General features: G+C 44.6%; 1 protein-coding gene across 3 annotated transcripts; it reads left to right on the top strand.

Annotated features, from left to right (window-relative positions):
* The first annotated feature begins 117 nt into the window (after positions 1 to 117).
* COG4 (component of oligomeric golgi complex 4) lies at positions 118 to 27,820 on the top strand. Of its 3 annotated transcripts, XM_035024809.1 has the most exons (19): positions 118 to 345; positions 2,411 to 2,493; positions 3,198 to 3,312; positions 5,564 to 5,738; positions 6,545 to 6,738; positions 8,537 to 8,642; positions 9,169 to 9,326; positions 10,042 to 10,100; positions 12,980 to 13,113; positions 15,659 to 15,777; positions 16,334 to 16,500; positions 17,304 to 17,469; positions 21,506 to 21,568; positions 24,663 to 24,779; positions 25,568 to 25,660; positions 26,272 to 26,355; positions 26,584 to 26,685; positions 26,905 to 27,033; positions 27,256 to 27,820. In XM_035024809.1, exons 1-19 carry the CDS (start codon positions 178 to 180, stop codon positions 27,388 to 27,390), a joined length of 2,367 nt encoding a protein of 788 aa, XP_034880700.1. In that variant the 5' UTR covers positions 118 to 177; the 3' UTR covers positions 27,391 to 27,820. The 3 variants fall into 3 exon arrangements, with proteins under 3 accessions (XP_034880700.1, XP_034880701.1, XP_034880702.1); XM_035024810.1 differs by lacking the exon at positions 24,663 to 24,779 and having other exon boundaries at positions 119 to 345; XM_035024811.1 differs by lacking the exons at positions 2,411 to 2,493; positions 3,198 to 3,312 and having other exon boundaries at positions 158 to 345.
* Positions 27,821 to 27,856: the final 36 nt, after the last annotated feature.

Genomic DNA, 27,856 nt, shown 5'->3' with positions numbered 1-27,856 from the left:
TTAAACATACCTTATGGCCGTCACTTTCCCCAGGAGAACAGAAAACAAATAGACCTTTTAAAGGGCACTTAACAGCAACAGAAAAACTACCCATAAATCCATCGGGCATTGTCTTGGGCAGTCGCAAAGACCTGGCGCGCAAACGAGGCCGGGGCCTCGCGGGGCCGGAAGCACGAAATGGGGACCAAGATGGCGGATTTCGGTTCCCCTCAGAAGCTGTCAGGGGTTCCTCCGCCCGAGGGGATGGGAGGAGGCCGCTGCTCGGAAGTCTCTACCGAGCTCATTCGCTCTCTGACGGAGCTGCAGGAGCTAGAGGCTGTATACGAACGGCTGTGCGGCGAGGAGGTGGGAGGGGGCTGAATCAGGGGCAGTGGGCTTGGAGCCGTCAGTCTTGGGAATTCCGGGCTGTGGGAAGTTCTCTCTCTGCCTCTGCCGAGGGAAACAAAGCACTTATTCAGGGAGTGTAGTTGAGTGTATTTGGGTGGACGTGACCTCTCTGTTCGCTTGATCCGGTGTCCCTAAACTTGTTTTCCCTGTTATCTCGGCGATCCGCTTCGCTCCCCTTGATTCCCCTGGCCCTTAATCGAGATTAAGTTTCTTGGCTAGAGCAGGTAGACTGACAGCGTCGGTCTCGCTTGCTTATCAAAATAAGCAAGGCGCTCGCTTGCTTATCAAATAAGCTTGCTTATTTGCTTATCAAAATAAGCCAGGCGCTCTAGCATTGAATTAGCAATTTAAAAATTACGAAACGCGTTCACCGTGTTCTCATTTAAGCAGGAAGTCATTGCAAATAAACTTGAAGCGTTTTAATACTTTTGTGGGGGATGATTTGGGGGTGTAATTTTAGCGTTTTGGTAAGTCCGCAGCTTTGTAGAAGCTTGAGGTTTTAAGACAGGCACAACTGTCTAATCGGACTAGTAACTTTCATCTCTTGGACCCGTGCATTGTGTCAGATAGGGGCATGGACTATATTTGTTCTCTTGAGGATTCTTTGCAGCCTCCTTCATTTTCCGTGGCAACCTGATGCTGTCAATATATTTTTAAATATCATTTGGGGGGACACCTGGGTGGCTCAGTCGTTAAGCGTCTGCCTTCGGCTCAGGTCATGATCCCAGGGTCCTGGGATCGAGCCCCGCATTGGGCTCCCTGCTCCGCGGGAAGCCTGCTTCTCCCTCTCCCACTCCCCCTGCTTGTGTTCCCTCTCTCGCTGTGTCTCTCTCTGTCAGATAAATAAATAAAATCTTTTAAAAAAAATTTTTTAAATATCATTTGGGTTCCTTGCCCCTCAGAAGAAAGAGATCCAAGCTCTGATCTAAAAGTTCAGTAGCTGTTCCCTAAACTAAACTTTTAATTAAGGTTGAGTACAAAAGGCAGTTTCAGCAGGAGAGGGGGGATTATTGATATCTAAGAATATTTTCAAATATTAATTTGCACCAAGTCAAGCAGTTTATGGTAACATTTTTCAGCAAGATGTGCTTTATAAAATTTAGTACTCTAACAGTCCTAAGCGTGCATTCATTGAGTCAGTCAATTTTTAAGGTGAAATTAAGTCCATCTTACAGACAGAATAATATTAGTTCTGTATTTGTATTTGATGACTGTCAAGGGGAAGTTCCCCTCTGGATCCTACTGAACTATTTTAATAGAAATGTGTAGTTGATATTGATGGCTATTAATGAACAATATTTCACATACTATGCTAAGCACTTTATGTTTGTTACCTTGTTTGGCTCTCGCAACAGTCCCATGGGATATGTATTACATTTTACAGATGAAGAAACTCAAGCATTTAAGAAGGTTAATGTCAGTTGCAGTAATGCCGTAAATAACTTCACTGAGAGAATTATGTATTTATCCCTTCAGGGTACTGACTGTACACTATGAAGAGACTTTTTGTAACTGTCACTTTGGAAGTTTCATTTGTTTAGCCATTATATATATTTTTTAAAGATTTTATTTATTTATTCATGAGAGAGAGAGAGAGAGAGGCAGAGGGAGAAGCAGGCTTCCCACGGAGCAGGGAGCCCGATGCAGGACTCGATCCCAGGACCCTGGAATCATGACCTGAGCCGAAGGCAGACGCTTAACCATCTGAGCCACCCAGGCGCCCTAGCCATTATATTTTAAATGCCTTCCTGCATTAGGTACTGTGCTAATTATACTGAATAAAAGTTTAGTTCTGTCTTTCTGTTATTCATCTGCTAGATGGAATAAAATACACAGAAGCTAACAGTCATCATGCAGTGTGATAAATGCAAAAATAAAGTATTGTTGGTTAAAGTCCTAGGAGAGCTCAGTGAAAGGAAAGACATTTGAAATGGGATTCACCCTTCAGCTAAGGGGTTGGGTTAGATAACTCTTAAGGTTCCTTCTGACCATTCTGATGACAAAATGTTTGTCTGTGTTTCAGAAAGTGGTAGAGAGAGAATTGGATGCTCTTTTGGAACAGCAAAACACCATTGAAAGTAAAATGGTCACTCTCCACCGAATGGGGTGAGTCTCCCAGCTCAGCAAGAGCTATTGTAATTCCGACAAGGACCACTGGATAAATTACTGTTTTTCCTAACTTTCTGTTATAAAATGCCACTTGACTTTGAAATGTACAGGAAGATTATTTCAAGGTTAAGTGAACACTTAAGGGTATAGTCAAGTGGTTCACAAAGTGTCCTTGGAAGTATCAAACTTATTGGGAAACTTGTTGGAAATGCAAACTATGAGGCCCCACTCAAAACCCACTGAACCAGAAACTCTGGGGGAGGAGCCCAGAAATCTGACAAGCTTTTAACAGACACACCAAGAGATCCTGATTATGGTTCAAGTTTGAGAACCACTGTTTTTACAAACCCTGTGTATTTGCTAGTCATAAAAATTGCTCTTTGAGCCCGTCACCCTCTTTGATTGTTGGTTAGTGCATTTTATACTTAGCAGTGGGGAGCATCTGCTCTCTGGTTCTTTAGCAGTACCTATAAAGGGGTCTCTATAGTAGTTATAAAAAGTAATTTTTTATTTAATATAGACCTCAGTTTTCAGTAAAATCCTCTTTAGGAAAAGTTGTGAGTAGAGTGAACTAAGCTAAAAGTTGTGGGGAAGTACAAAGACGGTAGAAGACATAGTCTCCATTTACAAAAAAAAATTTTCCATCTCATATTCCTACCTTCTGCCCCTATGGATGTGTGTGTGCTGACATGTGTCTCCAGTCCCAACCTGCAGTTGATTGAAGGAGATGCAAAGCAGCTAGCTGGAATGATCACCTTTACCTGCAACCTAGCTGAGAATGTATCCAGCAAAGTCCGCCAGCTTGACTTGGCCAAGGTAATCCCATTGAACTTCTGATGTTTTAGTAGAGGGCAATAGAGAAGCCACCACATTAGAAATTAGAGCAGCACCATTAAACCTGACAGAGATGGCAGAAGAAGAGAAAACTTCAGACCAATACCTCTTATGAATAAAGACATAAAAATCCTCAACAACACACAAACCAAATCTAGCAACACATAAAAAGGATTATACTATGGGGCGCCTGGATGGCTCAGTCGGTTAAGCGTCTGCCTTTGGCTCAGGTCATGATCCCAGGGTCCTGGGATCAAGCCCCGCATCGGGCTCCCTACTCAGCAAGAAGCCTGCTTCTCCTTCTCCCACTCCCCCGCTTCTGTTCCCTCTCTCACTGTCTCTTTCTGTCAAAAAATTTTTTAAAAAAAGGATTATACTATGACCAAGTGGAATTTATCCCAGGAATGCAGGGTTGCTTTAACATCTGAAAATCAATTAATATATCCACCATATCAGTAGAATAAAGGACAAAAACCGCATGATCATCTCATAAACTCAGAAAAAGCATAAACTCAAAAAACTTGTAATAAAAGGGAACTTCCTCAACCTGATAAAGGTCATCTACAAAAAACCCACAGCTAACTTCATACTTACCAGTAAAAGACTGGGTGCATTCCCTCTAAGATCAGGAATAAAACAAGGATGTCAGCTCTTGCTTCTTTTCTTCAACATTGTACTGGAGTTTCTAGCCAGACATTTAGGCAAGAAAAAATAAAAATCATCCAAATTGAAAAAGCATATAAACCATACATTTAACTTTAGATTTTTCTAGTAGCCATTTTTCTCAATTTTATTTTCTCTTTCTTTCTTTCTCTTTCTTTTTTAAAGTAGGCTCTGCACCCAACATGGGTTTTGAACTCATGACCCTGAGATCAGGAGTTGCATGCTCTACCAACTGAGCCAGCACGTGCCTCACTAGTAGCCATTATTTTAAAAAGTAAAACAGAGAGGCACCTGGGTAGCTCAATTGGTTAGGCATCTGCCTTAGGTTCAGGTCATGATCCCCGGGTCCTGGGCTTGAGCCCCACATCAGGCTCCCTGCTTAGCAGGGATACTGCTTCTCCCTCTCCCTCTGCTGCTTCCCCTGCTTGTGCTCTCTTGCTCTGTCAAATAAATAAATAAACAAAATCTTTAAAAAATAAAAAGGGGTGCCTGGGTGGCTCAGTTGGTTAAGCGACTGCCTTCAGCTCAGGTCATGATCCTGGAGTCCCGGGATCGAGTCCCACATCGGGCTCCCTGCTCAGCAGGGAGTCTGCTTCTCCCTCTGACCCTCATGATCTCTCTCTCTATCTCATTCTCTTTCTCAAATAAATAAATAAAATCTTTAAAAAATAAAAAGTAAAACAGAAATAGGTGAAAATCATCTTAGTAATGTTTTATTTAACCCTTAATATCCAAAATATCATTTAAATATGTGATTACTTTAAAATGGTATTAATGAGATATTTTGCCTTCTTTATTTCTGTACTAAGTCTTTGAAATCCAGTGTGTGTTTTACACATCTTAATTTGGACTAGCCACATTTCAAGTGCTCAATGGTCACAGATTGTTAATGACTACTGTAGTGAATAGCACAAGATCTGGGCTCTTGAATAAGTCAGTCCCAGCCTCAGTTTTCCCCTGTGAAATAGCATAACTCTTCCTAATCTATTTGTTGAGATTCTGCAAAAATAACTTACTACAAAACACTATGGCCATACAGCCACCAAGTCACATTATTAAGATTTCTTTAGAACATTCTTGCTTATTCTAGGGCCTCCTGACTGGCTTAGTGGGAAGAACGTGTGACTCTTGATCTCAAGGTTGTGAGTTCTAGCTCCACGTTGGATGTAGAGATTACTTAAATAAGTAAAACTTTAAAAAAAAATCTTGCTTATTCTAAAAGAAAAATATTTTCCATATGTTTCACTTATTTTATTACTTGGTTTATAATGTCCTCTTTCCAAATGTTAGATACACTCCGATTCCATTATTAATTTAACAGCATCAGCCAAATACAAATATGGCTTGTCCTTGTTCCTGCTTCCATTAAAATGAATGATCTGGTCACATAAATAAAATTGTATGATACCTGTCAGTGCTATTAATCATCATCAATAACAGTTTTGTGAGTGGTAGTGGTTTTGGTTCAGGGCCTCTGGTTAACCAGATTCTGCCGCTAAATCTCCCTACCTTCTGAAGAGATATTCTGAAAGAATAGGACATTGTTTCTAAGCACCAAGTCTTTTTGCAGAACCGCCTCTATCAAGCCATTCAGAGAGCTGATGATATCTTGGACCTGAAGTTCTGCATGGATGGAGTTCAGACTGCTTTGAGGAATGAAGATTATGAGCAGGCTGCGGCCCACATTCATCGCTACTTGTGCCTGGACAAGTCAGTCATTGAGCTCAGTCGACAGGGCAAAGAAGGTGACATCCATCCCAAACTGTTGATTTCTATGGTTTTTACAAGCGTCTGTAATCTGATTTAAGTACCTATCATTTCTGGTTTAGTTACAAGCATCTGTTATCCGAGCAAGGCAAACTCAACCAAGAAAAGGGCATCTGTTAGGCAATTTCCTTGTCTGGTATTCAACCCTATATAGGTCATAGGCCACCCTAGGACAGGTGTTGTTATTCCCATTTTATGGAAAAGGAAACTGAATCCACATCTACTGTCCTCTGGCCAGTGGGTTCTTTTCACTTGACCATATCACCTACTTACAAAATTAAATTCTTAGCCTGGCTTTCTAGGCCTTCTGTGATTTCAACCCACCCTGTCTTTCTCACCTTGTTTCATGCTATTCACTCATGCATCCATTCAATGTGCACATATATAGAGTCCTCTATATGCCAGAGTATATATTACTTGCAATACTCTACAAATATTTTTTTTCATCTTTTTATTTCTGTTCCTTTGCTCATTTCATTCCCTTTGCTTGGAATGTAAGTTCCTCCTATTCAGGTATCAAAACCCTGCCCATCTTTAAAAGATGGGATACCATTTCTGGGAAGACTTTTCTAATTAGTTCAACTAGAAATGTGACTTGTGAACACTTTTCTTATTACACTTATCATACACTTAGTTTGTTATAGTTATTTGTGCCACAGATCTTATTTCTTTTGCTGACTATAACTTCTGTATATATTTTGAATGAATAATGGTGCACAAAGTGGCATAGACCTGACAGAGTACCATTCTTTACATTAATTCCCATTTTCCTCCCAATGTGCAGGCAGCATGATTGATGCCAACCTGAAATTGCTGCAGGAAGCTGAGCAGCGTCTCAAAGCCATTGTAACAGAAAAGTTTGCCATCGCTACTAAGGAAGGGGATCTGCCCCAGGTGGAGCGCTTCTTCAAGATCTTCCCACTGCTGGGTCTGCATGAGGAGGGATTAAGCAAGTTCTCAGAATACCTTTGCAAGCAGGTATGGCCCCTGATTGCTTGGTAGGATAGTGGTACGATTCTCTGCCTGCAGATTGGGGCACTATATGGATCCAGTTTCTGTGGATACTTTGTCACATCTGGATTTAACTCCCCTTTCCTGCTCTCACTGTAGCCTAGCAGGACTGGATGTACACATTCATTCAACACTCATCTAGGCATGGTCTAGACATCTACTGATGTACATTAATTTCTGTACATTAATCACAGACCAAGTGAAAACATAGGAAAATTAAAATGCAAATTCTCGGGGTGCCTGGGTGGCTCAGTCGGTTAAGCGACAGCCTTCAGCTCGGGTCATGATCTCAGGGTCCTGGGATCGAGCCCGCATCGGGCTCCCTGCTCAGCAGGAGGCCTGCTTCTCCCTCTCCTATGCCCCCTGCTTGTGTTCCCTCTCTTACTGTCTCTCTCTCTCTCTGTCAAATAAATAAAATCTTTAAAAAAATAAAATGAAATGAAATGCAAATTCTCTGACAAGTTGAATCACCCTTTTTAAGCTGTCAGCCAGGAACTGGCTTCTTTTAAGAGCATTCAAAGTTGTTGGTTACTCTTTTTAAGACTTCATAACCAGGCTTGAGTCTCAACATAAGCCACATTGAGATGAAGGAGGTGAGATCACTTAGGGTTAAATCCTGAAAAAGAAACAGGTTTCAGTTAAAGTCTCAGCCCCTTCCCCTTGACCTTAGATGGAAAGAAGCAAATCTCAGCAGGCATGTATGCAGAGGGTTATTGTTTGTAACTCTATGTCAGAGTGTATCGTGCCACTTCCCCTCCAAATTCTCTGTAATAGACCACACTGTTCTGCATTAAGAAAAATGAGATAGTTCCGTATGTGCTGACATGTTTCACTCTCTGATGTATGGTTAAGTTAAACAACTATATGCAACATTTCTGCTTCAAATGACAGAGGTGGCAATAAAAATATATGTTTGTGGGGCGCCTGGGTGGCTCAGTTGGTTAAGCGACTGCCTTCGGCTCAGGTCATGATCCTGGAGTCCCGGGATCAAGTCCCACATCGGGCTCCCTGCTCGGCAGGGAGTCTGCTTCTCCCTCTGACCCTCCCCTGTCTCATGCTCTCTCTCTCTATCTCAAATAAATAAATAAAATCTTAAAAAAAAATATATATATATATATATGCTTGTATAAGCATAGGGTATTTTTCAAAGGGTTAACAACGGTTATCTCTGGAGAAGAGACTTAGGAGACTGAGAGACATAGGTAAGAGGAAGAATTGCTTTTCACTGAACACTCCTTTATTCCTTTTGAATATTTAAGTGTGTATGTCTTAACCACTCTAAAAAATTTATTAAAAATAAAATAAAAGGGGGAGATGGGGTGGCTGGCAGTTTTTTTTATCAGTACTTTGCCACCTGGGATCTAGAAATGGCTTCTACTTTAAATCCCTTAAAAATCCCTTCTGCAGTACCCAGATTCCTTGTCCTGCCCAATGAAGCACCATTAATGATAACTTTGAGTTATCCTTTGAGATGATTAATGGAAGTGGGTACTCTCTCCTTTGGCTAATGACAATACATATCTTCAAAGAAAAGGAAAGCATTATTTATGTCTTTGCGTTGAAGAAGAGTTATCACTACGCTCAAGTTCTTTGTCTTGCCTGAGGCCCAGACAACACAGAGCCCCCAAGGGAGGTTCCTCTGTGCTGTCTAAGCTTTCAAGCATCAAAGCAAACATGGGAAAAAGAAAGTCAGTGGGAGGTCTTTTTGGAAAACTGAGACTAGCCTTTGATCTGAGAACTGCTGTGGATTTTCTGCTTTTTTCAGGTGGCCAGTAAAGCAGAGGAGAATCTGCTGTTGGTGCTGGGGACAGACATGAGTGATCGGAGAGCAGCAGTCATCTTTGCAGATACACTCACTCTCCTTTTTGAAGGTAAGTCTCTTTTTCCACTCCAGAGAGACTGAAGACATTTCTACCTAACACCCATATCCTAGCTTTTCTTCTCTCCCTGTTAGCCTGATGCTTTCAGTTCAATCCTGTAGCTTGCTGTGTATTGATTGATATATTGGAGAATTAACTTTCTAATTCAGTATCTAATTAGCAAAAATTAGAGTCTCTCAAGTGTTTTGCTCCTCCCTAGCCTTCAAGACCCAAATGCTAAGAGTAAATTTAACCCTAAAGTAAATTATTGGGAAGAGAGTGATGCTGATTTCCAAAGATGCTGCTATTAAACTATCAGCATAAAGTAAATGCCTTCTGATTTACCAAGCACTGTACATATTAAACAGACAGATTTTGCTTAGCGACTCTCAGCATTGGCAAGAACCATTTGTATTCATTTTGGGAGGTGAAATAGCCTTAAAGGGTTGAGTTAGACCCAGGTCAGTCCTGGATAGAAGAAAGTTTGTTTTGTGAGAAGAATATTTGGAATCCAACCCTCTCATTTTCTCCATTCTAGGTATTGCCCGCATTGTGGAGACCCACCAACCAATAGTGGAGACCTATTATGGGCCAGGGAGACTTTATACCCTGATAAAATACCTGCAGGTAGAATGTGACAGACAAGTGGAGAAGGTGGTGGACAAGTTCATCAAGCAGAGGGACTACCATCAGCAGGTGAGTAGGAGAAGCTGCAGGTGGGTTTGGAAACAGTGTGAGCCAGGGATACTGAATAAAATAAATTGGGGGTGGGGTAGGGAAGGGATGAAAAAAGAGGTAGATAGAAAAATAAATACCAAATGCAAACTGCCTGCATCTTGCCTGTCGCCAGCTAACTTTGGATTTGAGGTGTCCTGATGATATAGTACAAGATTGAGAAAGAAGTAGAAAGGGCTTCCTGAAAGAAACACAAAACAGAAACAGAGCACCTCTCTATCACAGAATATGCAATAGTGCCTTCTCGTGATATAAGGAGAATTTTACTTTTTGTCTCTGATTTCTCCTTAGTTCCTTAAGTGCTCACAGTAACACTTGCTTTTTTGTGAACTTTATTTCTCCTTTCCTTTGAGCAGAGGAAGTAAGAGTATGATTTAGAAATAGGAGTAGCCCATACAACTTTATTTCTAGAACTCTAGGAGACTAGATAGTAGTTCATTGGAACACCATTAACATCACTTTAAAGTGCAATAATAAAGGAGAGCATTAGCATCTAAATCAAAAGTAAATCTTTGGTTCATCATCCTGATAGCCTACTTTTGGCTCACCTGTTAAGCAAACTAAACTTAAACATTCTTTTATGCCAGAAGTTTGGAGGGACCAGCAAGAGGAAGATAGAAGGAGGGTGGGGAAGAGGGTGGGGATGAGCATCTCTCATTTCTTCGGTATATTGCAGTTCCGGCATGTCCAGAACAGCTTGATGAGAAATTCTACAACAGAAAAAAGAGAACCAAGGTAATAATCCTGTTTTCTTTAGCCCATAGGAGTTTGAATTGGTAATCATGTAACATTCAGAGACTGCTCTATTATAAGGTGGTCTGTGTTTTAGAAATATTTTATCTATGACTCAAGCTTTTACTTTTTTCTAATAAAAATATGCTTGTTAGGGGCGCCTGGGTGGCTCAGTCATTAAGCGTCTGCCTTCGGCTCAGGTCATGATCCCAGGGTCCTGGGATGGAGCCCCGCATCAGGCTCCCTGCTTGGCGGGAAGCCTACTTCTCCCTCTCCCGCTCCCCCTGCTTGTATTCCCTCGCTCACTGTCTCTCTCCCTCTGTCAAGTAAATAAATAAAAATCTTAAAAATAAATAAATAGGGGCGCCTGGGTGGCTCAGTCGTTAAGCGTCTGCCTTCGGCTCAGGTCATGATCCCAGGGTCCTGGGATCGAGCCCCACATTGGGATCCCTGCTCGGCGGGAAGCCTGCTTCTCCCTCTCCCACTCCCCCTGCTTGTGTTCCCTCTCTCGCTGTGTCTCTCTCTGTCAAATACATAAATAAAATATTTAAAATAAATAATAAAAAAAATTTAAAAATATGCTTGTTAAAAGAAAATTCAAACATTATAAAAATGTATTCATTCAATCAGTAAATTTTTCTTAGTACACATTATGGGTCAAACACTGGTCTTTGGTACTGGGGATGTGGCAGCAAGCAAAGTAAGCAAACCAGACATAATTCTTTCCTTGTGGCATCTGTAGTCTGTAAAGTAGATAGTAATAATAGCTGACAAATATATAGTGCTTACTATATGGCACACATTGTTTTAAACACTTAACAAATATTCAGTCATTTATTCAGGGGTTTCTCATCCTCTGTCCTATTGTCATTTTGGCTAGATAATTCTTTGTCAGGGGGGACTGTGCTGTGGATTGTAAGATGTTTAGTAGTAGCATTCTTGGCCTCCACCCACTAGATGCTGGTAGCATGTTGTCACCAGACACTGCCAAATGTCTAGGGAGTGGAGGGTGGGGTGTAAAATCACCTTCAGTTGAGGGTCACTGATTTAATCCATAAACATTTTTTACAGAAGAGGAGACTGAAGCCTGAAGAGGTTAAGTTACTGGCCCAAGGTTGTACAGCTAGAAGATCTCAGAGCCAGGAATAGAATCCAAGTATTCAGACTCTAGAGTTCATATTGTGAATCATTGTGATATACTAAGTATAGTGTGCAGGAGAGCATGTAATAAAGGGACGTAACCTAAGCTGATAAGTTCAAGGAAAAATCTCTGAGGAAATGACCTTAGATCTGAGACCTTAAGAGTAACTAGAAATGGGGCGCCTGGGTGGCTCAGTCAGTTAAGCACCTGGCTTCAGCTCAGGTCATGATTTCAGGGTCCTGGGATCGAGCCCCACATCAGGCTCTCCACTCAGCAGGGAGTCTGCTTCTCCCTCTGCCTCTGCCTCTCCCTGCTTGTGCTCACTTGCTCTCTCTCTCTGTCAAATAAATAAACAAAATCTTAAAAAAAAAAAAAAAAAAGAGGGCACCTGGCTGGCTCAGTCATTAAGCGTCTGCCTTCAGCTTAGGTCATGATCTCAGGGTCCTAGGATCAAGCCCCGCATCGGGCTCCCTGCTCGGCGGGAGGCCTGCTTCTCCCTCTCCCACTCCCCCTGCTTGTGTTCCCTCTCTCACTGTGTCTCTGTCAAATACATAAATAAAATCTTAAAAAAAAATAAAAAAAAGAGTGACTAGAAATAAGAGGTGAGGGCACCTGGGTGGCTCAGTCGGTTAAGCGACTGCCTTCGGCTCAGGTCATGATCCCAGGATCCTGGGATCGAGTCCCACATCAGGCTCCCTGCTCTGTGGGGAGCCTGCTTCTCCCTCTCCCACTTCCCCTGCTTGTGTTCCCTCTCTCGCTGTGTCTCTCTCTGTCAAATAAATAAATAAAATCTTTAAAAAAAAAAAAAAGAAAGAAAGAAGAGGTGAAGAGTTTTCCAGGTGGAGCAGGGAAAACATGTGCAAAGTCACTGTGTATTTGAAAAACTGAAAGAAGAGCAGTGTAGTTGAAGTACAGAGTTGGGGAGAGCCTGAGTTGAATCCAGAGAGGTCGTTAGAGTCAGGCCACTCAGGTCCTATATCCTAAGCGCTATGGAAATCGTATGATTACAGTATGACCAAATCTATGTTTTGAAAAGATCTCCTGGAGTTCAGTGTGGAAAATGAGTTAATTTGTGTGTATACTGTGAGGGAGGGGTTCAACTTCATTCTTTTTAATGTGGATATCAGTCATCATCCCAGCACGATTTGTTGAAAAGACTATTCTTATTGAATTGTCTGAGCACTCTAGTTGGAGATCAGTTGACCATAATGTGAAGATTTCTGGACTCTAATCTATATGCCTGTCCTTATGCCAGTACCATACTGTCTTCATTGCTGTAGCCTTATAGTAAGTTTTCAAATTGGGAAATATGAGTCCTTCAACTTTGTTATTTTTTTCAAGATTGTTTTGGGTCTTCATCTGGATAGATGAATGGGTGTGGGACTCAGTTTAATGGTGTATCCTAAAATCCCACCACAGCTAAATAAGAGGTTGGAGAGGTGTGGTTCCTTTCATGTGAAGCATAGACAATTTTTACTCAAAGCACTAACAAAAATACAACTCCCAGTCTCTTTAGCCCTGACAGTATTTTAGCGGGTGAATGGTTCAGGTGAAACAGGTAAGTGGAATATATGGTTGACAGCTGTCTCTGAGTATCCAGCAGAGCCAGGATAACCATCTGGCAGAGCTGACCCTTCTGGGCCCCGTGGGAGAGGGAGTTTGAGACTCTATTTGCCCTGTAGCTCTTATATCTGGCAATCCAGTGGCCTCCTGCTTATTCCTTCTGCTCCATGTATCTCAGGGAACTGGACCCTATCCTGACTGAGGTCACCCTCATGAATGCCCGCAGTGAGCTGTACTTACGCTTCCTCAGGAAGAGGATCAGCTCTGATTTCGAGGTGGGGGACTCCATGGCCTCAGAAGAAGTAAAGCAAGGTAAAAGGCATGTCCCATATTTTCTGGGAGGGCTAGGACAGAGTTGGCACTGTTTTCTAATGGTTAAGCCATAGATCTCGTAACAAGGAAATAACTAGGGCTTCTTAGCCTCTGTGGTCTGTGGGCAAACTGACTCCCAAAAGGAAAGATAGACTTACTGAATATTAGAATTGGACTGGGTCTTTGAGGCCATTTAGTCATTTTACAAGTGAGGAAAGCTAATGCCCAGAATGGTTAAATTATTTTCCTCTGATCTTTTCTGCACACCATGTTTTCTCACCAGCTCTGATTTAGGGATTAGCATTTAATTTAAATAGGTGATATAGAGCACCTGGCTGGCTTAGTCGGCGGAGCATGTGACTCTTGATGTTGGGATTGTGAGTTTGAGCCCTACATTGGGTGTAGAGATTACTTAAAAATAAAATCTTTAAAAATAATAATAATAAATAAAATAGGTGATTTGCACACATGATATATAGGTAGATAGAGCAAAAAGATATACTTAATTCCATAAGGGAACTTTTGGGAGTAATAGGAATTTCTAAAACTGGATTGTGGCTATTGTTACAAAACTCTATAAAGTTACTTTAAAAAAAAACATTGAAATGTACACATACAAGGTGTGAATTTTATCGTATATAACACTTAAGGGGCGCCTGGGTGGCTCAGTTGGTTAAGCGTCTGCCTTCGGTTCAAGTCATGATCCCAGAGTCCTGGGATCAAGCTGTGCACACTTGCTCTCGTTCTCTCTCTCAAATAAATAAAATCTTTTAAAAAAAATAACACTTCAATACAGTATTGAGCCATAATATTGGGAAAAGAATATATAGTTTAAAGAGTATATGAAAAGAGTACATAGTATAAAGAAAGCCTTTCACTCCCTCCCTCAGTCTCCCAATTCCCCCAGTCACAAGTTTTGAAGGGATAAGTACATTGGAAAAAAATGTGTACCACAGTCCAGTTTCATTTACAAATTGATTCTCTGGATTTTTTAAGAAGACTATTTAATTCCTGCTGGTTAAGTATATGCAGGATTCTCTGAACTAGAGACTTGAAATTAACACAGCATCTGTGGCATTCTACGTGACTTATGTCAATAATACATGGCAAGGCAATTATTTATATGACCTAGTATGGTATTGCTTTGATTTGGTGCTTAAGGGAGGATGTATGCTTTTTTGGAGTTTGATGCGCATTACTATTCATAATGACTGTCACTGTTCGGAGCTGTGTGTCCAGTACAGTAGCTACCAGCCCCATGGGACCGTCTAAATTTACATTTAACTAAAATTAAGAATTCCGTTTCTCAGTTAACAGCCACATTTCAAGGGCTCAATAGTGGCTACCATATTAGACAACAAAGATACAGAACATTTTAATCATCACAGAAAATTCTGTTGGACAACACTGGTTTAGAGAATGAAATATAGTGTACCCGATATATTTCAGTCTTTGCCCTGAAAACTTAAGTATTTTAAGGCTTACTAATTAATTCTAATGGGAAAGAAGCAAAAAGTTCTTTGTACAGAAACATTTACTATGGGGCGCCTGGCTGGCTCAGTCAGTGAGTGTGCAACTCTTGATCTCAGGATTGTGAGTTCGAGCCCCATGTTGAGTACATAGATTACTTAAAGATAAAAATCTTTTAAAAAAATTACCATAATCTCCAAATACTGTGGTTTCCAGTTATCTCTAATAAGGACAAAACATTTAGAAATAACCCAGGTGTCTAAAGATAGAGTTTAAAAAAATGTTGACTATTTACCTAATAAAATATCACACAGCCATTAAAAATAAGTAAGCTTAGGGAACCTGGGTGGCTCAGTTGGTTAAGCAACTGCCTTCGGCTCAGGTCATGATCCTGGAGTCCCGGGATCAAGTCCCGCGTCAGGCTCCCTGCTCGGCAGGGAGTCTGCTTCTCCCTCTGACCCTCCCCCCTCTCATGCTCACTCTCTCTCTCATTCTCTCTCTCTCAAATAAATAGATAAAATGTTTAAAAAAAAAAGAATAAAAAAATAAGTAAGCTTAAAAAAAGATAAAAGAAGCTGTGTGTACAAACGTTGAAAATATGATATCTTTTTCTGTTTTTTAATTTTGTATTTGAGTATAGTTGACATACAATGTTACATTAGTTTCAGGCATATATGATACAAACTTTTTTTAAAGATTTATTTATTTGCTTTAAAGAGAGAGGGAGGGAGGGAGAGCGTGTGCACGCAAGCGCACGAGCAGGAGGGGCAGAGGGAGAGGGAGAGAGAATCCTCAAGCCGACTCTCCGCTAAGCACAGAGCCCTATGTAGGGCTCAATCTCATGACCCTGAGATCATGACCTGAGCCAAAATCAAGAGTCAGACGTTCAACCTACTGAGCTACCCAGGTACCCCAAGGCATATATGACATAATTTTTTAAAGCAGAATACAAAATTTTGTACTGTGATTATAATCATGTAAATTATGTACAGAAAGGAACCTGCGTAAATGAAAACAGTTGAACTTTTTCCCTTGGGGAAGAAAAGTGAGTATCCCTTTGCTGGCTGTCCCTTAGAGCACCAGAAGTGCCTGGACAAGCTCCTCAATAACTGCCTGTTAAGCTGCACCATGCAGGAGCTAATTGGCTTCTATATCACCATGGAGGAGTACTTCATGAGGGAGACTGTCAACAAGGTAGGACAGAGGACACACCCCTTGGAAATGGGGCTTCCTGTGCAAGAAGCCACGCTGAAGGAAATGGCCGAGGCATGTCACATTTCTTGGCCTGCTTTGAGAATACCCTTGCATGCAACTGAGCAGTACCCCTTTGTATGATTAGAGGGCGTTTTTAGAGTTGTCATGCTCTTCAAAGACCCAGCTAGGATGTCTTTCCCAAGAATCACAAAAGAACACCTCAGCTCCTCGGGGAACCTACTTGTGCCCTGCCTCCCTGGAAGTGTGTGGGTGAGGAACCTCGGGGAAGAAGGGCCTTTCCTGATGTCTTACGTCACAGATAACAGATGACCCCAGGGCAAAGGCCCTAAATACTTAATGTCCTAACATAGTCATCAGTAGGGGAATGAGCTGTTTTGGCAAGGAGGATCCACACCAAGCTGTGACCAGAGTAAGCTGTGTTGGGAGAAACAAGGACAAGCTCAAAAGGGAGCAGAACCAGAGCCTATTCTAGAACCATCTAGAACAGTGGCATGCAGAACTGGAGCCCTCACTGGCTGCTTTGCCTTTTGGTTAGGCTGTGGCTCTGGACACCTATGAGAAAGGCCAGTTGACATCCAGCATGGTGGATGATGTCTTCTACATTGTTAAGAAGTGCATTGGGCGGGCTCTGTCTAGCTCCAGCATCGACTGTCTCTGTGCCATGATCAACCTTGCTACCACAGAGCTGGAGTCTGACTTCAGGTAGGATTGACTCCCTTTCTACTTCCTAGGAAGCAAAAAGGTCCTAGTTGTGATTGATTCCTGAGGCCCATGTTGCTTCCTTTTTTTCCATATGATTCTAGTTCAGTGCTATATAGGATATAAGCTCCTAGCCATGGAACAACATACTTGGGTCCAGGCAGCTGTACAGCAGCCAGGTATCTTATGCTCCCTGGACTGGATTGGAGGGGTTACTGGCCCTCAGGCCTACGAAAGAGAACAGGCAGCTCAGTTGAAGGCAGTAGTTGTAATATAGCGATCATACTTACCATTGCTGCAGACCAGGCACTATACTAATTTCCTGCTCTCATTCAGTCCTGATAACAACCCTATGATGTAGGAACCCTTAGCTCTCTTACAGGTGAGGAAACTAGGGCTCAGGGAGATCATACACCTCATAAGTGGTGGAATGTGGAATAGAGCCCAGAACTCACTCCCAAAACCTGTTCTCTCACCACTTACATGGTACTGCCTTTCATTAAGCTGTATGCCTCCTCTTGAGTTTGTTGGAGTTCAGTGGCGATAACTGAAATCCTCATAGGGAATAAAGAACTGACCAATCTCCTCTATATGTTCTTGTCATATCAAGTGCCCTTGAAAGGGTGTTGGTCTCTCTCATACCCTGGATACTCAAGTTCTCCTACAGTGGTCTCAAGGATTGGTTATTCCCCCAAAAGAGCAGCTCATGCTGCTTTGTTAGGGTTGTGGGTCCTCTGGTCCTGCTGTCCTGGAAGCCAGATTGAGTGCTGTCAATCTCCATATGCCATTCTGCTCCCCCCTCCCAGGGATGTTCTGTGTAACAAGCTGCGGATGGGATTCCCGGCCACCACCTTACAGGACATCCAGCGCGGGGTGACGAGTGCCGTGAACATCATGCACAGCAGCCTCCAGCAAGGCAAATTTGACACAAAAGGCATTGAGAGCACTGACGAGGCTAAGCTGTCCTTCCTGGTAGGTAGCCACATAGGTTGGGAGCTGGTCCGTTTATTTCAAGAGATTAAATTATGACCTCTAAGCCACAGTATAATTAGCTTTCAACTAGAGACTTATCATCCAGTGTCTCTATAGAAGGAAAACTCCTTTAAGGAAAGCTCCTTCTAGAAGGTTCTGAAACCACTTCTTATCGAGGGACCTATTTCTGAGCAACCCAATCCAGGACATCACTGTTCCCTGCCTGGAAGGCTGGGCACCTCAACTTTCCCAAGTGCTCATTCCCAAGAGCACTATGAAGCTGTTCAGGGGGCTCCACTGAGTATCAAGCTTGGCTTGCATCTGCCACAGAACCGACCGTAATATCTGTGGCAAGGCTCCAGACCACTTCTCTGAGGGCAGTCCCACAACATGGGGGATACCGATCATTTAGGCCTAGCGGGGCTGTTTTCCTAGCACACTTCTTAGGCTTTCAACTTCCTCAGAAAAATGATCTTTTTAAAGCGCTAAGCCAGAAGACGGACAAGATGAAGCAGTGCCTTACCTGTATGACAGGTGGGAAGGAAGAAGCATGGAAGGATGAAAGGGTTTATATAAGGTTAACAGCCAGTTTGTGATGAGCCAAAAGAATACAGATGAGTCCCGAGCCTGTGATCCGCCCTTTCTGGCATGTGCTGTGTTGGCATGAGTGGTAACAGTGCTGTCAGAGGTCATTCTGCTCCACCCCCACAGTGGCCAGGCTCTGAGTCTTCTTGGCTCCTGTGGTTCAGAGCCTGAAGGAAACATCCAGTAGCAGAACTCTCCATCTGTAGCCTACAAATGAGAGTCTCTGAACACCCTGGGGTTAGATGCCAAATCTGTACTCTGGAAGCAGGGTCCTTGGCTTTTATCAGCTTCTTAGAGGTATCTGTGACCCCCAAAGGAGTTAAGAACTGTTGTTTTCAGAGACAGAAGCATAAGTATACTAATACCTACCCACCTGTGCAAGTTAACCCACAGTTAATATTTTGCTAAATATTATCAGGCAGATTCAGTATGGAGGCTCTTTAGGCAGCCCCACTCTCTTCCTGTCACTGAAAATATTTTCCCTGAGCATGGGTCCCCTGAGTTTGGGACGTCCTGGTTGTTTCCAAGAAAGAGGATCATCTCCAAGAAGCTTCTGAAACCCAACACCTTTGGAGAACTTTGCCAAAATGTCTGGCAGCCAGTTTCATATGATCATGAACTGACTTAAATTTGTCATTTTGTTTGCATTCTATTGTTTCATTTTGTATAGCACTTACTTTTATTCTTTCATTTCTCTGCTCAGAAACGACCTCCTAGCTACTGACCACCTCAAAGCTCTGCCTCTTTGCTTGGTGGTTTATTGACAGCCTCCAGAGTCTCACCATCCTGCCACTCTAGTGCTATTCTCCTCCCCTTGGCCCCACAAGTCCCCATTACAGTGGCTGCCACACAGACAGCTTCATTGTTTGAGGGCCCAGAAGATAAGGCCAACAAGAGAGGTGATGCTAAATGCTTGGTGACAGGTTTCTAGTTTTCCTGACGCCAAGTACTTAAAATGTTGTCACTCCCACCACGGCACTTATTTCTTATGTCACCTTGATTCATTTGGCTGTCAAGATGAATTCCCCAATGGTGCTGACGTATCAGTCACCATGAGCCGGGGATAAGCCCAGTGAATCCATGCTTACAAGGACTGTCAGTAAAAGGAAACTTTGAAATCAATACCTTTTGAACTCAAATCCATTTTCCCCTTATGATAGATTTTTCTTATGGCCTTAAATGCCTTGGAGACATTTAAGTTGTGGCCTTCATCCTTGAGCTGTCATGACAGTGCACGTATTTCTCTGCAAGCTTGTGATGTTAGCAGCCTTGTGTGTGGCATGCTAACGAAAGGCTTTAAGTCTTACCCATCCCCCATGAACGTGGCCTCAGCAGCATGATCTTTCAGTTTTGGCTGCAGGACAGTGATGAGGTGATGAGGGAAGCACTCTTGGGGACACAAGGGGGTCATCCTAATCTCAATCCCTGGGGTTTTAGGATTCTTCTTTTACCCCAAAATCCTGAAGCTTCTAACACCTCTCTTGAAAATTGGCTCCTCCCTACCTCACCCCTGCCTTCATGGTCATGCCACCAGCACACCAGTCCAGAGACAGTATGACCCTCTCAAACTCTCTAATTCCACTTCCTCCCAGCCTCTAGATTAGTATTCCCAAACCACAGCTGTGCTAATGCAGCATTCACCGGGTAGGTAGTAATCCTCGGTGCCACCCTGTTGTCCACAGGAGAGCATGGCTCCCAAGTTCTAGTCTGACTTCACTCACCTCTGCAGTTTTACCTCTTGCCATTTCCTGCACATATCCGTGCACTGACTCTGCTGATCCCCAAATACCTTTTGGGGTTTCCTGCCACTCTGCAACTGTTTATGCTATCCCTTCTGCAGAACACATTCATTTACTTATTCATTCTCGACGCTTTTATGTATCAGGCACTGTTCGAGGCTCTGGAACTGCACTGCCCGATGTAGTAGCCAGTAGGCAGAGGTGGCTATTTAAATTTAAACCAAAAATCCAGTTCCTGAGTTGTACTTGCCACATTTCAAATGTTCATTAGCCTCATGTACAGATAGCTAGGGCTACTGTACTAGACAAGATGTAGAATATTTCTATCATCAAGAAAGTTCTATTGGGCAGTGTTCTACTAGAGATATAGCTCTAAAGAAAACAGAATAGATCCCTGCCTTCATGGCACTCTCATTCTAGCGGGAAAGGCAAACAAGCAGCAAACAAAATAATACTGGGTAATCCTAAATACCATTAAGAAAATATCAAAGGGCGGGGTGCCTGGGTGGCTCAGTCGTTAAGCGTCTGCCTTCGGCTCAGGTCATGATCCCAGGATCCTGGGATCGAGCCCTGCATCGGGCTCCCTGCTCCGCAGGAAGCCTGCTTCTCCCTCTCCCTCTCCCTCTCCCCCTGCTTGTGTTCCCTCTCTCGCTGTGTCTCTCTCTGTCAAATAAATAAATAAAATCTTTAAAAAAAAGAAAATATCAAAGGGACTGACATTGCACTAGAGAAAGGCTGATACGGGTAGAGCAGTGTACTCACCCTCAACTGTCAGAATTACACCAGCCTTTTTGAGCTGAATTAAATTCATCTCAGTTACCACCTCTGCTATGGAGCTTTCCTTAAATGCCTTAGACCGAAATGTTTCTTCTAAAGGGCCATAGCAGTTTGTGCCTTAATCATTATTTTTGTTACATGCTGCTTTTTATGATTGGTATTTCTGCACCGAGCTTCTAAGGTGATAGAGTTATGAAAGAAGGAGCTCATGGCTGAGACGAGAGTAGGGAGACCTGATTTCTCTTCCTGGCTCTAGCTGTGTGGCCTGTCACTAACTTACCATCCTCTCACCCTGCTTTATCCTGCATTGTGTTTATCATGACCTGGTATTTCTTATCTGACTTGCCTTCTGGAATGTGAACTCTATGAGAGGGTAGATTTTTTTTTAAGATTTTATTTATTTATTTGAGAGAGCATTTATTTATTTGAGGGAGAGAGCATGAGCAGGGGGAGGGGCTTAGGAGGAAGCAGATTCCCCACTGAGCAAGGAGCCAGACATGGGGCTCGATCCCAGGACCCTGGGATCATGACCTGAGCCAAAGGCAGACACTTAAATGACTGAGCCACCCAGGCACCCCAGGAAGCATTTCTTAAATGTCAGCCTTCGCCTCACTGATCTGGGCTTAGAGCCCAGGACTTCTCCCAGACCTGTGTGCCTAAACATGGAACAAAAAGACCTGAAACCTTGGGTCACTACCCCTGAGGTCAGATGGCTTTGCTGCCTTAGTGTCAGGCACAGGAGAAAGGGCAAGTCTGGTTCACTATTCTGCCCAGTCTGAGACCTGAGCGCCCTTCTAGATGACATTGCTGTGCATGTTCCTTAGCCCCGCTCTGAGCCTCAGGAGTACAGCTGTCAGCCACTCAGCCAGCCTGCACTGAAGTGGATACAGACACCGGTGAGCAGGAAGTCACATTCTTCTGTCCTCATCTCCCAGGTGACCCTGAACAACGTGGAAGTGTGCAGTGAGAACATCTCCACACTGAAGAAGACGCTGGAGGTATGGAGAAAATTGCCTCTCAGTTTTCAGCAGCTGCAGCCTTTCTGGGCCTGCCCGTGGAGGAGTCCTGTGCATTGGTTCTGATGGGGACTGTGCATTCCCTGGCGTTGAGCTAGTCTTCCTTCAGAGCACTTGAGGGGATTCACTTGGCGGTCAACCCACAAGTTGGAAGATGAGAATTCAAATTAGTGCTTCCAGCACATAAAGCACATATTTGGCCTGTGACCTCTGGCAAGTCCCTTAACTCCTTGAGCCTCAGCACTCTCATCTATAAAACAGATCTCCTTCCTGCCCTCATTTGGGTTTATTGGGGGGCCTAATTAAAAAGGGGTTGAAAGCGCTTTAAAAAATGATAAAGTCCCCTAAAAATGTTAGGAAATTAAGATCAGGGGCGCCTGGGTGGCTTAGTCATTAAGCGTCTGCCTTTGGCTCAGATCATGGTCCCGGGGTCCTGGGATCGAGCCCCGCATCGGGCTCCCTGCTCAGTGGGAAGCCTGCTTCTCCCTCTCCCGCTCCCCCTGCTTGTGTTCCCTCTCTCACTGTGTCTCTGTCAAATAAGTAAATAAAATCTTAAAAAAAAAAAAAAAGGAAATTAAGATGAAATAGGGTTTACCAAACCCTGTACAAATCTGTTGCTGTTACCATTATTTTAAAGGAAGACTGCATAGTGTGGTAGAAATTGCTTGGCCTTGGAAGTCAGATGCCCCTGAGTTCATATCTCCGCTTGACCACTGACCAGTTGTGTGGCATAAGCAAGTTCTCTAACCTCCCAGAGCCTCAGTGTCCTCATGTATAAATAGGGAGAGTGATCTCTGCCTCGCAGTTATGAAAATTGAATGTGATAATATAAAATACCTGGTATGTGAGAGGCAAACAGGGGTAGTTAATAATTGTACTAATAGTTACACGTAACAGCACGAAGCAGTCATTTTGCTAAATATTAAAAAATGAAGGGCCCAACTCTCCCCCACTCCGAAAGTCTGCCTCTGGGAGAGGAGGGAAGCCAGGGCCCTGCTACCCCAGCGGACACTTCTTCCAAGGAGGATATGTTACTGCAGAGGCACAGGGCTCAGCGCACAGGCTGATGGTTAGTGCCGGTTTTAGGGCTGGGCAGACTGAGGGGGCCAGGAGCCAGCACAGAGGGGCCAAGTCCTTGTAACTGATGCAATTCCTGAAGGAGGCTCAGAGAGCAGCCAGATGAGAGATTCAGATTAGGAATTTATCCCAAAAAGGCCTTAAAATGGAATAAAATAAGAGTGATATTTACAAAGTACCAAAAGCATAGTATCTGTCACACTGTATGTGTTCAACAAGGTGGCTGTCATCATAGTTGAGTCACGGCACCTTAGATTGTATTCCTGACTTTGTCCTTAACATTAGAATATTCAAATTGAAAGGAGTATTTTGGGACATGTTAGAAATTCAGAACTGAGCAAGTAGAATTAGCCAAGTGAAAGAAAAAGAGAGCAAAGAGCTGAAAAAACCATTCCCATAAATCCCACCCACCTTAGATTTGCATTTCACGTGTATTCTTTCTGAACCCCACCAGCAAACCTGTGAGATAGGTCAGGTGGTGCGATGAGGTTAAAAGGCTAGGTAAAGGGGCGCCTGGGTGGCTCAGTCGGTTAAGCGACTGCCTTCGGCTCAGGTCGTGATCCTGGAGTCCCGGGATCGAGTCCCGCATCGGGCTCCCTGCTCAGTGGGGAGTCTGCTTCTCCCTCTGACCCTCCCCACCTCATGTGCTCTCTCTCTCTCATTCTGTCTCAAATAAATAAATAAAATCTTTAAAAAAAAAATTAAAAAAAAAAAAGGCTAGGTAAAGATAGTGCATATTGGAGCTGCCGTGGAACTGAGGGCTTCTGCCTGTCTCTTGCATACTGCTGCTTCTGCGGTAGCCAAGACAGCAGACTTCTAAGGAGCTCCTGGCAAAGCAAAACATGGTGAGTTCCAAGCAGCTGCACTTGTGATGTTCTCTATACCTAGGCTGTAGTGTGGGGGTTAGGGATAGGCACTCTGGAGCCAGAATCCCAGCTTGAATCCCAGCTCTACAGCTTAACTGCTGGGTGGCGCTAGGCAAATTATTAACTCCTCTGTGCCTCAGTTTCCCCATCTATACAAAGGGATAGTAACAGTACCTACTTCATAAGATAGGTACTTTATTATTATTTTTTTTTAAAGATTTATTTGACAGAGAGAGACACAGCGAGAGGGAACACAAGCAGGGGGAATGGGAGAGGGAGAAGCAGGCTTCTTGCCGAGCAGGGAGCCCGGTGCGGGGCTCGATCCCAGGACCCTGGGATCACGACCTGAGCCGAAGGCAGACGCTTAACGACTGAGCCACCCAGGCGCCCCAAGATAGGTACTGTAAGTAATAAATGCTTTAAACAGGCTGACATATAGTAAGCACTTAAAACTTAGCTGTGATCATGATGATCTCCCTTGGGCAGCCAAATCAAATTATTTTATTCTTTTAATAAAGATTTATTCATCAGGGTGCCTTGGTGTCAAGAGTCAGACGCTCAGCTGACTGAGCCCCCCGGGGGCCCCAGGACCAGATTATTTAAAAAGCAGAAACTGTAACAATAAAAGCTAGTGTCTCCTTAGTGGCTGCTAGTAGCCAGGAAGTGCACTGGGCACTTTGTGCATCATCTCCTCCGACTCTCCCAGCCACCGTGGGGACAGGAATTTGTGTGCCCGTTTTATACACAGGGAAATTGAAGCTCAGAAACTTTAAATCACTTGACCAAGGTCACTCAACCAATATGTAGCTAAGCCAGGATTTGAAGCTAGGAATGTCTGACTCTAAAGGTATGAAAAAACTTCCGGTTTTTATGTTTCTTATTCACACCCCCCTGATACCAATACTGTCACCTTACAAAGGGGGACGAGGGAGCCAAGTGGCTAGCCAGTGGGATAGTATCCAAGTTTTCTGAAACCTATCAAGGACTCTTGCCTAGGATGGACTATAGCTGTTCCCGGAGAAAGCTGGAGTTGGTAGAAATGGCTGGTTGCACGTGGGTATCCTCCCCACTCTCCCTGTACCCACACAGCCCAGCCATGCTTGGAAGCCTGATAACTGGGTACTCTCCCCTAGAGTGACTGCACCAAGTTGTTCAGCCAGGGCATTGGAGGGGAGCAGGCCCAGGCCAAGTTTGACAGCTGCCTTTCTGACTTGGCTGCCGTGTCCAGCAAATTCCGAGACCTCTTACAGGTAAGCCCCACAATCAGTTGCTGACTGAATTCTGTGCCTGTGTGTTGCTCTGAGAATATTGTTACTGGTTTATTACGGGATCAGTGTATAGAAGGAAACAAGGAGAAATGAGGGGGTAGCATGCAAGACACTGAACTCGAGTCCCTTTAAGATTAAAGGTTTTTCGGGCGCCTGGGTGGCTCAGTTGGTTAAGCGACTGCCTTCGGCTCAGGTCATGATCCTGGAGTCCCGGGATCAAGTCCCACATCGGGCTCCCTGCTCAGCAGGGGTCTGCTTCTCCCTCTGCCCTCTTCCCTCTCGTGCTCTCTGTCTCTCATTCTCTCTCTCTCAAATAAATAAATAAAATCTTTAAAAAAAAAAAAGATTAAAGGTTTTTCAGCAGTTGTCATGCTGACAAGCCAGCATTTTGGTCCTCTTGAGTCTCCACTTGGCCCCCAGTGCCAAGAGCCCAGAAAGGTGCTCAGATGGAATGGAACCACATGGTTACTCGGACCTGCTGCTTGGCCTTAGCCAAAGGTGCTGCCTACTATCAGGCACTCAGAAATCTCTTTTTTTGAGTTTGCCAAACCAACCCCATAGCCTGGACCTGAATTGGTACAGATCTGGAAAGGAACGGGTTGTTTCTGACCCCTTCGATTAGCATTTTCTGGTAGACTTTGGATAGGCCCACAGGAAAGCCTGAGAACTGGAAGAATGCCCTGGCAGTCACGGGATGGATGGAGCAGAAGAAAGGAAGGGCAAGGTACACGCGTCTTCTTTGTCTCATGTGTCTCTGCCTCGTCCCGCAGGAAGGGCTGACAGAGCTAAACAGCACAGCCATCAAGCCGCAGGTGCAGCCTTGGATCAACACCTTCTTATCTGTCTCCCACAACATCGAGGAGGTCAGCCTGACCATAGGCAGCCATCAGGCCCAGGATTACTCCTCATTCTCCCAACCCCCCGGCTGGAGGGCAGTGGAGCTGTCTGCACAGACCAGCCCTTCCCTGCTTCTCTGGAGGGAAGTTCCATGGAAGTATAATATACTTCTATGGATGTGACCTTCAGCCTCTCCCCCTGGAAGACTAGGTTCTTCCCAGGAAACAGTTGTTCCTGCAGACAGAAGGGCTCTGAAAGACACCTGTAGGGGGTTTGCCATGACCTGACACATCCTCTTTTGTTGAGGCTTTTTGCCCCACCTATCAGACTTAGGAGCTTTTTTTCTAGCCTAATGATATCATTCTTGCAGAACATGAGATGCAAAAGGAAATAAAAGGCCAGGAGCTTTACCGTATTGTGGGGGCCGCTGCTGCAGCCCAGGGCCTTTCCTGATCGAAGTGTGATATAAAAGCAGTGGCATACGCCAGCTTGGACATCCAAGCTGCTTTTAAGCTGGATGAGTCAGAAGCTGGAGAGGAAAGGCCTCTTCCTCTGTTTTAGAGGGGTGAAAGTGGGGTAGGGTGAATGGTACTTTCTGGAGAGACCCCCAGTGACCCAGCTTGTTTCCTGACAATAGGAAGAGTTCAATGACTATGAGGCCAATGACCCTTGGGTACAACAGTTCATCCTTAACCTGGAGCAACAAATGGCGGAGTTCAAGGTGAGCAGGAGCTCAGAGACCAGGTTATGGAATTACCCACCTCTGCCCAAATCAGCAGCCTTTGGCTTCTCATCCCACCCTACTGGGAATCCCCAAAACTCTTCCAGGCCCCAGCCTGTAGACATACTCCCCCAACAGCCTCCTGTAACTGTGCCTACCCCCCGAAGACTCCTGTTGGAGGCAGAGGGGCTTAGGTAGGACTCTAACTAATGTCTAGCCTGTGTGCAGGCCAGCCTGTCCCCAGTCATCTATGACAGCCTGACCGGCCTCATGACCAGCCTTATTGCAGTCGAGTTGGAGAGAGTGGTGCTGAAATCCACCTTTAACCGGGTAAGTAAGGTCCAGGGAGTACAGGTCCCCAGCTCTGTTGTTTTTCCTCCGAGGAAGACAAGTCCTGCCATCCTAGGACTTGCATCCCCTCCGTCTGCTACCCGCAGGCCCTGCATATCTAGCCCCAGTCCTGCCCTGGCATCTGAGGCCTTGGAGCTGACTGAGGCACCACATGAGGGCCAGGCCTTGAACACTGACTGAGCCTGTGCCCCCTTGCAGCTGGGCGGTCTGCAGTTTGATAAGGAGCTGAGGTCACTCATCGCCTACCTTACCACAGTGACCACCTGGACCATCCGAGACAAGTTTGCCCGGCTCTCCCAGATGGCCACGATCCTCAATCTGGAGCGGGTATGTGTGGCTCCCTTGACCTGGCGAGGGAAAGGTAACTGGGAAGAGAGGCAGAAACATTTGGATCCCTGCCTCTCCCTCAAAACCAAGCGTCCACCAGCAGCCCAGCCCTACAGAGCACCTTCTTCCTGGGCACCACCCCTGCTCTGCCTCTGGTGGAGCACAGGGCCTTCTCTCAGGGTAGCCTCTCGTTGCTGATTTGTCATATGTTCTTCCCCACAGGTCACGGAGATCCTAGATTACTGGGGCGCCAACTCTGGCCCACTGACGTGGCGCCTCACCCCTGCCGAAGTACGCCAGGTGCTGGCTCTGCGCATGGACTTCCGCAGCGAGGACATCAAGAGGCTGCGCCTGTAGCTGCCAGGGGGCGCCCACCTGGCCCGTCATTCTTCAGGCCCCTTCCCTAAGTGGCCACCGCCAAGTAGCTGAGCAAGGCTGTCTGGCTTGGGGAGCTCTGACGGAGCAGACTTCCACTGCAGACAGCAGGAAATAAGGCTCAACTCACTCTGCTGTCTGCACTCAGGCCTGTCTGGGTGGTGCTTTGCAGGTAGCCTCTCCCTACCAAGAGAGGTCAGTCCCCCTGGGCGCCTAATTATTTGGGAAAGCCAAGGCAGGCCAGCTTTCTGCACAGGTGGCCATTCTGTCCTCAGACACTACAGCAAACAACCTGCCTCCCTGCCAGCCCTAAAGGAATTGGGTATATCTGGGGCCCTGGGGAATTAGGTTTACTCTGAGGAGAGGCTGTGATGTTTATGATCACCCTGAATAAAGACACTCCTTGGAGAGATGCCAGTATGCTGTTTCCAGGGAGGGCTGGATGCTA

Source organism: Mirounga leonina, unplaced genomic scaffold (assembly GCF_011800145.1).
Source record: "Mirounga leonina isolate KUSES-001 unplaced genomic scaffold, KU_Mleo_1.0 Mir_180, whole genome shotgun sequence".
NCBI classification, from domain to species: domain Eukaryota; kingdom Metazoa; phylum Chordata; class Mammalia; order Carnivora; family Phocidae; genus Mirounga; species Mirounga leonina.
This window is presented reverse-complemented; position numbering and strand designations above follow the sequence as displayed.